Source organism: Clupea harengus, chromosome 17 (assembly GCF_900700415.2).
Source record: "Clupea harengus chromosome 17, Ch_v2.0.2, whole genome shotgun sequence".
NCBI classification, from domain to species: Eukaryota; Metazoa; Chordata; class Actinopteri; order Clupeiformes; family Clupeidae; genus Clupea; species Clupea harengus.
The window spans coordinates 26,152,670-26,165,169 of NC_045168.1; the positions used below are offsets into that span (position 1 = coordinate 26,152,670).

The 12,500-nt window shown below is 42.2% G+C and overlaps 2 protein-coding genes and 1 non-coding gene across 3 annotated transcripts in view; 2 read left to right on the top strand and 1 right to left on the bottom strand.

Moving 5' to 3' along the window:
- The window catches only part of lypla1 (lysophospholipase 1), a 5,814-nt gene extending 468 nt beyond the window's left edge, over positions 1-5,346 (bottom strand). Inside the window, exons 1-8 of the mRNA XM_012821340.3 lie at positions 4,906-5,346; positions 4,612-4,643; positions 4,402-4,467; positions 4,219-4,266; positions 3,655-3,725; positions 3,411-3,484; positions 2,154-2,255; positions 1,768-1,944 (exon numbers count right to left, since the gene is read on the bottom strand). Coding sequence (XP_012676794.1) covers positions 1,768-1,944; positions 2,154-2,255; positions 3,411-3,484; positions 3,655-3,725; positions 4,219-4,266; positions 4,402-4,467; positions 4,612-4,643; positions 4,906-4,974 — 639 coding nt within the window. The 5' untranslated portion in view covers positions 4,975-5,346. The remainder of the gene's footprint in view (positions 1-1,767; positions 1,945-2,153; positions 2,256-3,410; positions 3,485-3,654; positions 3,726-4,218; positions 4,267-4,401; positions 4,468-4,611; positions 4,644-4,905) is intronic.
- A 303-nt stretch (positions 5,347-5,649) lies between these two features.
- On the top strand, positions 5,650-5,721 carry trnaa-ugc. Its single transcript has one exon. It is a non-coding gene; the product is annotated as a tRNA-Ala (tRNA).
- A 333-nt stretch (positions 5,722-6,054) lies between these two features.
- Positions 6,055-9,779, top strand: mrpl15 (mitochondrial ribosomal protein L15). Its single transcript, XM_012821294.3, has 5 exons — positions 6,055-6,250; positions 8,372-8,529; positions 8,624-8,789; positions 9,105-9,228; positions 9,362-9,779. Exons 1-5 carry the CDS (start codon positions 6,146-6,148, stop codon positions 9,700-9,702), a joined length of 894 nt encoding a protein of 297 aa, XP_012676748.2. The 5' UTR covers positions 6,055-6,145; the 3' UTR covers positions 9,703-9,779.
- The last annotated feature ends 2,721 nt before the right edge of the window (positions 9,780-12,500 follow it).

Genomic DNA, 12,500 nt, shown 5'->3' on the forward strand with positions numbered 1-12,500 from the left:
TGACAAAGCAAAACTGGAAGAAATAGAGGGAACGGGGAAAGGATGGAAAGAGAACAAGACCAGAAGACATGCACATATCTCCTGGCCACACAGACCATGCAGTTTTGGGGTTGCATGAAACAAAGTCAAAATATAAGCACCGCTTTGGAGAGAACCATTGCATGTCCGAAATGCATCAGTTAGTTCGCTACTTTTTATAAATACCATACCAGTACTGTGTTGTTCCTGTGTGCAAGGCAGTTTCTCTGTAGCTTTGACGAAAACTACATATTTGGCTTCGTATGAGTGTACATAAGGACGAATGCCTTACGTCGTTTCATTGTTACTATGCTGATATGTTGTTGATTTTACAGCTGTTGGAGCTGATGGTTGGCTTTTTTCTGCCAGTTTGTGGGTTTATCGGAGTGAGAGTGCTTCTCTGCCTTCCTGCCTCTCTCCCTGTAGTTCTGGATGGCTGGTGTAACACCCCTCTCCACTAATGACCCACCTGTCAAGACTGATGGGTGAGAGCAGGAGCTGTTTTAAGACCCCTGTGAAGGCATCAAGCAGAGGATGCCATTCTCCTGTCTTTGGATCCCTTCGCTATCGCTTTTACTGCCACTATTATGGTTGGGTTCAGGCCCTGGGCTCTGTAAAGAATTGAATTGAATTGCTGTTGTTGCATTACTGATTGAATTATGTTTCTGTTCAAAGACGAAGCTAAGTTTATAGAGTTCAAAGCAAGCGCAAAACAAGACATTTTCTAGGGTCAATTTCTCTGTTTTTTCATAATGGATTTGGGGAGATTTCTGACGCTCTATTTATCTTCACTGCTTCTGACAGATACATTTGACTCTTATACATTTTTATCACAATAAGTTGTGATTTTTTTGTTTATTCTTTTTCAATGGTGTGACGGGGCACCTGTGTGACCCGCCACTGCAGCCTGTATGTTGCTGCCTGCTTTTAGTGGACGGGGTGCAGGTGTTTTGTGTGTGTGTGTGTGTGTTGCATGTTTTACTGTATGTATGCGAGTTTGTTTGTTTAGCGAATGTTTTGCTTGTGTGATTATACCCGAGTTATAAAAATCCCATCTTTATAACCATCATCAACCTCCTGAGTCCCCCTATTGAGACAACATCTTGCTCAAGACGCAAAGCTATCTCGACCTTTAACAAATGGTTTTCTATTTTCAACCCTGTCCAAAGTTTACATGGGAATAGAACAGGAACTTTCCCGGGGGGGGCAAGAGAAAGTTCTATTGTCCTCTAATCTTCATGTGGTCTGGGTGAGGTCTCTAATGTGGTCTCTAATGGGGTCTCTAATGTGGTCTGGGTGGGGTCTCTAATGTGGTCTCTAATGTGGTCTCTAATGGGGTCTCTAATGGGGTCTGTGTGGGGTCTCTAATGTGGTCTGTGTGAGGTCTCTAATGGGGTCTGTGTGAGGTCTCTAATGTGGTCTGTGTGAGGTCTCTAATGTGGTCTCTAATGTGGTCTGGGTGAGGTCTCTAATGTGGTCTGGGTGAGGTCTCTAATGTGGTCTGTGTGAGGTCTCTAATGTGGTCTGGGTGAGGTCTCTAATGGGGTCTGTGTGAGGTCTCTAATGTGGTCTGTGTGAGGTCTCTAATGTGGTCTGGGTGAGGTCTCTAATGGGGTCTGTGTGAGGTCTCTAATGTGGTCTGTGTGAGGTCTCTAATGGGGTCTGTGTGAGGTCTCTAATGTGGTCTGTGTGAGGTCTCTAATGTGGTCTGGGTGAGGTCTCTAATGGTCTAGGAGCAGTGGGGCTGACCTGTGGACAGGAGGAGTGGGCCATCCCGGGGTAGGTCTTGAAGGTGATGTTATTCGGGTTCATGAGGCTTTTGAGTTTCTGGACCGTCAGACAACCAAACATCAGTGGCACCAGAGGGTCTGCCTCCCCATGGCACTGAAGCACAGGCACGTCCTTATTGCCCACGTCAGCTGCAGCCTGAAGCCACACACACACACACACACACACACACACACAGAGACAGACACACACACACGCACACGCACACGCACACGCACACACACACACACACACACACACACAGACACACACACACACACGGTGAAAGGGGGATCAAGACAGTATAAGAACTGAAGTGAGTGTCTGTGGGAGAAAGAGAGAGTGTGATGGAGGAAGAAAGCTCATACCTGTGGAAAAGAGTTCCGGAGAGGCAGCCAGCAGCTGAGGGCCAAGACACCACCAAGCTTCTGCTTTGTGGTGAGAGCCGTGTAGAGAGACAGTGCCCCTCCCTACACACACACACACACACACACACACACACACACACACACTCACACACACACGCACACACACACAGACACACACACACACACAGAGACAGACACAGACACACACACACACACAGAGACACACACACGCACGCACACACACACACAGACACACACACGCACACACACACACACACACACACAGACACACATTTGTGCTCAATTAACAATATGCTTTTTGCATAATGCCCTTAAAAGGTGTGACACGCATCATCTCCTTCGAGATGAAAAGCCACAATCTAAACAGTTTTTCAAAACAAACAGGACTTTTCAAAATGTTCAAGAGGTTTCTGGGCAAAAAGCTTTTCACCACCATAGAGGCAATATTGTCTTCTGTAACTTCAAATCTTTAAAATGCATTTCTGCAGGTTAGCACTAGTCATAAAAATCTGGCTAGAAATCAACCTCCTTCCTTCAGATCTTCCTCCATACACACGTACCGTCCTGGGAACACCAAAACAATTAACAGGCATAATAATAAATCCTTGTTCTATTTGGCAGTCAATTACTACTTAAATTATTAGTCAATTACTACTTAATCTATTACTAAGTAGATAACTCTGTCTCTACTTAGAGATTACGGTAGAGACCAGATACTAATTTCTTCTTAGAGCTGTGCTGTAGAAAGAGTTTGACCAAATGTTGACCTAAATTACTACACTGCTTACCAGTTTTAGACACTGCACCTATTGACACTTGAGTATGCTATATGACAAATATTTCCACCTTTTCTTTCAGTTCATTTAGGACAGAGAGGATTGATGGGTCTGACCGGTAACTTTACAATTTTGATATTGATAACTCACAGGTAGACCTGTAAGTGACTGTATGTTTGGTCCAGATGGTCTGTTATCCTTTATCAAAGCTTCTCTGTTGGTCTGTGCTGTAGGACTGAGGAAGCGTCCAATCACAGATGAGCCCTTTGGTCAGTGAGCCAGCAGTTTTTAATCAACTTCATAATCCATACGTTTTTTTTTTTACAATGGCTTAGAGGATGAACTTTCCATAGTGTTTATTTTAAGCTTGTAAAAAAATATGATATGATTTACATTAGATTCCCACACAATGTAGGCCAAATGCATGGCCATTTAATGAGAAGTTATCCAGACGGTGTACCTGAGAGAATCCTCCAAGCACGATCCTGGTGGACGGGATGCCGTTCTTCACTTCTTGATCTATTAGTGCTTTGACTGTAGGGTGGATAGTCCACAATTAATCAAGCATTCATTTGCACCTGTTCTGCTAAGCCACACACCAGCAATACAAAAGGTCAAGGAATTCAGTCCTCAAGACGACTGCGTATACTGGTATAGATACAGATAGATGAGCAGAAAGTGAAGTGTTGTGAATATAAACTCACTGTTCTCTGCGGCTCGTTTGATACCAGACTCGTCTTCTGTTGCATCTGGACTCAAGCTTACAATATCAAACCTGCGAACACAACAAAAACACACCGACATGAATCTATCAAACCTGCAAACACAACAAAAACACACAATATCAAACCTGCAAACACAAAAACACACCGACATGAATCCAAAGATCCTGTTCAACATCTACATAATATTATGTATAAAGTGATGTCATATCTGAGGGACAGATGATTCCCGTAGAGTTTAAGCCTCCTCTGAGCTTGGCTGAAAAGATGGCCACAATTACAGTATTACAAGAGAGTAAAATTGGACAGTGCTAAATATAGACTACAGAGGGATCACATTATTCAACTGGAGCAAAAAAAGACCCATTCAAGTCGAGATACCCAGGAGACGCAAAAAGCATAAATCTACGGTTACTTTTCCGTTCCTCATTCAATACCAAATTAAGCCTTGGCAGTGTTGAAGTACTCAACCCCAAACTGCAACTGACCAATACCTTGACCCTCACAGACTACATTTCCCACTGTGAATAATGCGGAGTGTCTCACCATGAAGGCATGCGCATGTTCATGTTGAGGCTCACGGGCATGGTGGGCCTGTGAAAAAACAGCAATCCAAAGAACATTTCATGAGTTACACACATCTCCACACACACTTGAGAGCTTGACACACACTTGGCAGGACACACTTTCTTTTAGGATACTAGAACTGAGCAAGTGGAAATGACTCACGCATGCGGACAGATGTACTTCACATGTGGAGTCCTGATCCCTGCAAAGGCCTCTGCCCAGCCGTGCCTGTAGTCATACAAAAAGGTTCCCCTCGTTACATAAACATGGATTACACCTCAGTACCCAATACCGGATCAGAACTGAGGTTTTCGTATGGTAGATATTAGGTTTCATTATAATATGTAGACCAATTCAAATTCCAATACGCACCCGGTGTCACCTAAGCCATGTAGAAATATGACCTGGGGACAATAATACACAATCATTAGCTAGACTATTTTCAACACTCTATTCAAAATTAAGAACCACTGAGCGCAATGGTCGCACGTGAGAAAAGGATTGCTTTTTACGACGCTAACACAAGGAGTGCCACATTTTCAGATCTCAGTAACATGCCTTGGTTTCCACTGAGTTAGTGGCTATGTGGTGATTACATAGCATGTGGTCTACAATGGCTAAAGTACAGGTGACCTGCACGTCCTCTCCTCTGCAAAATTCACTCACCGCTGCACTGGCCTTCCGGGCTGCTGGGACGATTGCTGGCAGCGGTGCCGACATGTTATTACCACACATGCAACGGACGGACAGCTGACATTCAACAAGAGAAACGATTTTGCCTATGCCGCCTCTTGTAAAACGCACAACCGCCAACCAATTTGACTATCTTAAGCTACCCCTTCCGCTGGCAGCACAATGCACTCTCGCCTTGATTGGTGTCCACCTAAATTTCAAATCTGACGAAACCTGCCTCCGTATCAACATTGCCCATTTAGCTAAATGCGTTAGTCAGAATCGAACACTTCTGCGTAGCTCGTTGTTCTTGTAAAGGAACGTCTCTGGCTGAATAGTTTTCCTAAAGTGCGTTCAGTAGCTGTGTTGATCCGGGCAGGAAATCCCGCCTCCTGCAACGGGTGATGGATATAGCCCTGTGTCCTTGCTACAAGTGACACTTCTCAACGCATTAAGCTGTCAGGCTGGATGTATCCCGATTAGTGAGACTGGGTCACATGCTAGTGCATGCGTTTCATTAAAACATAATATGCGTACAGCAAAGAATTAGAGAGGAAATCTCTGGCATGTTTTGGATACATGATTAATTTTAGGTTACGTCTAACGTTAATGGGTTTCCTTAATCCTTACCAAGCATTTTTCATTTTGAACGAAATAATTTTCATGCTTAAGTAGAATACAAGAAATTCTACTGTTATAGATGTAATATAATTAAGTTGTACTTCCGATTGATTCGTTGGGGATGTAGCTCAGTGGTAGAGCGCATGCTTTGCATGTATGAGGCCCCGGGTTCAATCCCCGGCATCTCCAATGACTCTTTTCGTATGGCCAGGAGCAAACAGTAGTCATTTGGGAATGATTTTACGTATCTCCATCCCAGCGGAATATCATTTGGAGAATGTATCACAACAGGCGTGTAAAGGGTAATGTTAGTAATGATATAGCCTACTTAGCGACGTCTGTATCAGACGTCTAACATTCTGAAGTTACCCTTTTGTTTTACTTTGAAACATGATTTCACTTTCACCTGCTTGCCTCGGTTAATCCATAAATGCCAATCAAATACATCATAGTCGTAGAATGAGGACGCTATAAGGGACTTGTGATACACTATGCACATATGTCTAATGCAGAGATTAGATTGGTTTGTAAGAATGCTTCCGGTTTAAACACCACACGTGATTATCCGCCATGACAGTTGTCCTTGAAGGAAGTGCATGGGCTCATTGGTGCAATGTCTGTGTCTAAGACGACTGGTGGGAAATCTTTGGATATTTTGAAGAATCTTCCTCGGGTTTCGTTAGCAAATTTGCGTCCAAACCCTGGTGCTAAAAAAGAAGTAAGTCAGTCACATTGTCTTTCCGATTTGCAACAAAAGTGTTCAACATGTTGCCTAACTAGCTAGCTAACAAGATATAGCGAACGTGTTATGATTCACATCAGCTAGCTATAAAGGTATTGTAACTACAGTTAATTCACTGGTAACACCAAACGTATACATTCAACACCCATCATCATTTAACTCTAAACTCCTATTAAAAGTAAGACTCACACAAGGTACCAAGCTGTCAGTACTGTCGCTACTAACATTAGCTGCTGTGACAATAAAAGTAACGTTAGTGGACATTTAAGTTATGACCATAAATGTTAACTTTGTTAGTTAAGTACCATGTTCTGGTAGGATTCTCTAGTTTTTAAGGTGGTTTTGAATTGCGATTGAGAAGTTAAGTTAGCAAGGTGCATCGTTCTGCGTTATAGGTTGTAACGTCAGCCTCTTGTGCTCATGAGAGGTTGCTTTAGCTTCCATGGTTTGAGAAGGGGAGCTCAGTCCTGTACAATGACTAGCCCCCCATTAGACCAACCAGGCTATTGTAATAGGTGTGTTGTGCGTGTAGATATGAGTGGTGGAAGTAAAATGAATTGACAAAATGGAGGTGATAAAAATGCACGTGGATTGAAAAAATGATTGGTAAAAAAATTATGTGAAATGAAAAATAGGGTGATTTGAGCCATTTTCATTCATTCTTCACAACACACAATTGCTATTTATGATTTAAGGAAAGTAGCCTCAAAGGGTGGAAGTAACACAATGAATTGATTAAAAAGGATGTGATGATTTACATTTCGTTGCCTCTGTACCTGTACTCTGTGCAATGACAATAAATTGAATCCAATCCAATGAAAATGCATGTGAATTGAAAACTAGAGGGGTAAAAATGGATGTGAACTGAAAAATAAATTGTTGATTGACATTTTTGAAACAGTGTTTTGATAATCATCTCAACTGACTTTTATCATTTACAGCTAGCATGTTCTGTTACTTTAGCATGTTCTGTTACTTCTGTCATTTCTCGTTACAGCAAGCAATGTTTATAACTTCCACCCACTGTCTAACTGAGTTAGACCTGAGTGACCTGGCATGGACAATAGAAGTAAAGAAAGGTTTGAATCCTAAATCTTAAAGGTCGGATGAGTTGGAATATAAGTAAGGGATAATGAATAGTTGGTATTGGAAAATATATCCCAATAAGAGGGACCAGACCCCAACGTGCAGCTGAGCGCAGATTACAGATAACTGTCAGCATATCAGAACAAAAAGCTCTCATAAGATGAGATCCAGTTAGAAGAACAAAATCAAGATTTCAACATTAATTTAGTAAAACCTTAACACAAGCATGGAGTACAAAGCACTATGTGACCACGTTAGTGACCATTATAACTAACGTAAGCCGGCTAGCAAACTTGAGCTGGCTAGCATAACCAATTGGCAACTTATTGTCACACAATGTGACATTTATATGACGAGGATATGGCTGACCATTTATTGGTCCGTTGCCAAGCTATGGGTAAGTTACATTTTGTATGTATTCCAATTCATTCGACGTCTACCAATGACAATTCAGGCATAGGATTCAAACCTCTCTACTTATATCATCCATGATCACTCGCGTCATGGGCAGGCAGGCTTGCAAGTTGAGAACAAGATACGCAATCAGTTAGTCAGTGGGCGGAAGTAACACATTTTTTTGCTGTAAATGATAAATGTCAGTTGAGTTGAGTTGTTTCAAATCAAATGTCAATCAAGTTCATCAAATCACTTGATGATGTAGCACTCTTTTTATCATTTATCACTTGCATTTTTATCCATTCATTTTTGTCACGTCCACCCCTCATATGTAGGCTTGCACTGTAACTTCCATGAAGATCCTATATTCCAAATGAAATGTTCAAGATTAAAAGTGATGATTAACTATTCCAACAGTCATTGTTAGGTCATTTTTTTTCTTTTGTAACAATTTCCAACAATTTTGTCTGGATCAACTTTATTCTACGGCGGTATTTAAAGAAAATGTCTCAAACAAGTCTTCATCTCAGGTCACACTCAACCATAAATAATATCCACTGAACTGTGATGTAAAGTCACCTTCAGCATCACTGACAAGATGTCCCTCTGTTTTAGGAAAGGAGACGGGGTAGAGGTGCCCATGGCGGCGACAAGAGTGGCCGAGGTCACACGGGAGAGCGACAGCGGGGCAATCGCCCGCGGCTGGGCTTCGAGGGAGGACAGACCCCTTTCTACCTGGCCATTCCTAAATACACTTACAACGAAGGGCACAGGTAGGCCATGCTTCCATATACTTGACAGCATAATGTGACGGGACCTGACATTTCTTCCAGTTTGCTTATTTATCGATGTTGTATATTTCTGTAGCCAGCGTCCCCAGTACCCCCCACTGACTCTGAGCCGACTGCAGTATCTCATTGATCTGGGTCGAGTGGACACCACCCAGCCCATTGATCTGACCCAGTTGGTCAACTGCAGAGGAGTCACCATCCAGCCACTGAAGAGACACTATGGCATCAATCTTGTGGAGGAGGTGCGTGTGCTTGTGTGAAGGGTTCAGCATTACAGAGCAATGCTTATTCTAGTGGGTGTCTTGTGCAGGTCAGGTTCTAGAGTGAGTGATTTTAGTGATAAATTAATTTAGCTAGACTCACCCAAGGCATATGGAATGTAATCACGGCAATTTCCAGTGCTCTCCACTAGGTGGCAGCATGAAGCTAACTGCACTTCCAGCATTTGCCATGTCTCTCCAAGGAACTATTGTCAGGGTTGTTATGAAGTCATTGTCTTAAAACATTCTTTGTTATGTGTGTGTGTGTGTGTGTGTGTGTGTGTGTGTGTGTTTCAGGGGACTGAACAGTTCTGTGCTAAAGTGAATATTGAGGTCCAGATCGCATCTGAAGGAGCTATAGCTGCCATAGAGAGGAACGGTGGTGTCATCACAACAGGCTACTACGACCCTAGAAGCCTATGTAAGTATCTTGCGTCTTCCAGTCAGTAAAGCACAGTCAGTAAAGCACAGCTAAAATCAGTACACCTTCAGTGTTGTTCAGCAGTTTCTTTGAATTGGTCTTTCATTTGTATTTGTCTGTGTTTCCTATGCAGCGGTCCTGGTAAAGCCTGTGCCATTCTTCACGACCGGCCAACCCATCCCTAGACGCATGCTTCCCGGGGAGGAGCAGGTGAAGTACTACATGGACCCCAGTAACCGTGGTTACCTGGCTGACCCCGAGCAGATCCAGGAGGCTCGTTTGGCGCTGGCGCAGAAATACGGTTACGTTCTTCCGGACCTTTCCAAAGATGAACTGTGTGACATGCTGGCCATGAGGAAAGGGCCGCGGCAGATTTTCTTTGGGTTGTCACCGGGGTGGGTTGTCAACATGGCAGAGAAAAAAATCCTTAAACCAAAAGATGAGAAGTTGCTACAGTATTACAATGCTCAGTAGCACCACTCGACTCAGTCTTGCGGTCTGATTATGTAAATATGTGTTGTTGTTGATAATATCAGAACCTGGCTACATCACATTCTTTGTCGAGTCTCATTGTGTGAATGCCTGTGTGTATGTGAGCGAAAGATGCAGCTCTAGAGAATATTTGTGGATATCATGGATAGTCCTTGAAGGCTTTCACTCAAATTGTATGCATAAAGTATACCTAGGTGAATATAACATGGGTAAGACTGTAACATGTAGTGCAATGCATCATAGCCTCATACCCTCAAGCCTCATTACCGCAAGGTTTAATATAAGGGAAACAATATCACCTCAAATCATCCCATTTTATCCATATTTGTTCAAGTGAGATGAGCTGAGATATAGACATGTGGCCTATACACTAATAGGAGAAAACCTGGCATTCAAAAATATTGGCCATTGATTGAATCATTCAGCAATATTAAATGCTTCTCCTAAAGTTGAGTTTAGAAATTTGGTTTACTAGCTGACCAGAAAGTGGGCAGTTTACACTGTTGTTGCCTAATAGTCAGTCTTAGTCTCTTGGTTCAAACTTTCATTCCAAAGGTGACCCTTCCGATCAACCAGTGATATTGATAACGGTATCCTTTTATCCTGTAGTGATAATGTCACACATCTCCATTGAAATCATGACTATCCATTAAATATTACTAAGGGTGAAACCACACCACATGAAGCAAATAGGAGTAGGCCAGAGACATAATAAGGGTGGAGAATATATACTGTCTCTGTTGCTTCAGTATGGAGCCATGCACACGAGGGTTAATTTCATACTCCTTGCGTCTCTTAACAGTGAAAGTGTGCCAAGCGCCAGGTCGGTAACTCGCTAATGGTAATAATGAGGTGGAGGGAACGTGAGCAAGAGCAGGTGAGAGGAAACTGGGAAACTAAGAACTGAAGACCGAAAACAGGAAACAGATGCCTGTTGTTGGTGTGTATGTGTGCCACGGTAAACGGTGAGTGTGTGTGATTAGTCACAAGCAGCTGTGTCCGGGCCGCACATTCAAACTCTACGGAGGCACACTCGGAACTCTGTCAACAAGCATCAACGATACGGACGGGGCCAGTCAATGATGTTTTTTAAAAATCCTTTAAGTCCGGTTATCTGTGGTAAGCAGACAAAACGTCTGGATAACATATTCCATGGGATGATCTCTATGTTAAATAAAGGCCCATCAGATCTGACGTAATTTACGTCACTCAATTACATTCTTAAAATTCCTTTTGAGCGTCATTATCAAACTCCTCTCTGCAGATAAACCACATTTTCCCGATTCGTGCTGAAAAGGATTCTAAAATGTATTATTTGTTGGTTAATGCTGAGCTACACAACCTATTATTATGATTATGATCATGCTTATTATGCTATTGGCTACACTTATTTGCCGGTATGTTAAGGGGGAATGTGGGTTTTATTGTTGTGACGTAAACAGAAATAAAACTGGATACCAAAGACCTAAAAAAATCTAGTCTTATTAATCTTAAAATCTTATTAAACATAAAATAAAGACTTCCTCCCTTGCTTATGTTTTTCGTTCCCCGTCCAGATTTTTGTTTGTTTTGCTAGTTCACTTAAACTTCGGATGGTGTCCATAAATAGTTCTCTGGTCCATGCAGATATTGTCTTAAGGGACGCAGCCATAGAATTTCAGCTGGTACAGCGAGGCTTTATCAAAGGAAGCATATGTTAGTGTGTGCGCACGGCTGCCCGTATTGTGTAAACCCAACCACCACCATCTCTCTCTTTCTCCTACGTGCGGCACAGCGCGGAAATGTCACCAAGGCTTGTACCCACGCGCTGATCTTATCGACGGGCAGCACGGGATCCTCTAGAGCGCGCTTGGGACGCTCACCCGCGGTTATGCGCCAAATTAGAGGACAAGCTTAGTGATTCTTTAATAATTTAGTTTGAGAGAGCATGATATGTTTATCTATTAAACTATTTGCTTTTACTTTTTGTATCTTCATAAGTCAGCCTATAGGGCCCCCAGTCATATATAGCTATAGTACATCCAATTAGGCTGAACTTCAGTATATGCGTAAATATCATGCTTCGTCCCTAAGATAATCAGTTAAATACATATTTTATAATTTATAAATGAGTGCAGTTTTTTGGAGGTCATTCAGATTGTAAAGCCTTATTTAAACATAGCATTAACGGACACAATCGCAGGAAATCATTCCTTACCAACACTGACTATTCAAGATTCTTGTCTGTACCATTAGGCTACTTATAATCCTATGCGACTGTATACAGATAGCGTAGTAAATTGATCGTCATTATATAAATGTAGTTTTATTTAAAGGTAAATCTCATTACGAATGAGTCGTCAAGGAATCAGATCTTCATATCCTTGTCTGGTGGTCACATATCATTACAGTAACTTTATGCCCGTAACCTACAGACACTTACATATAGGCAAAAGGTAGGTTAAGTACATTCTTTTAAAATTAATTATTTAGTCTGACAGGCAGCCATTGACAGAGTATCACTGCGTTTCTGTGAGAGACAGAAGGTTGTTGCAGACGTAATGATTGAGCATTTCTTTTATGGGAGGCCGGTTGTAGCGGAGTTAGTTTGAAATAGGCTATTTACATGCCCTGGCCAGGCAGGAAAAGCAGCCAAAACCTTTCAGCATTATACTTTAAATAAATCAAACCACAGGAAAGAACAAAAACACAATCAGTGTTTATGAGCGAACCCCTGCTCTTATCTTCAAAGCTGCAGAACTCCCTCAGAATGAAAAGCCCTCTGTGTGTGTGTGTGCTTA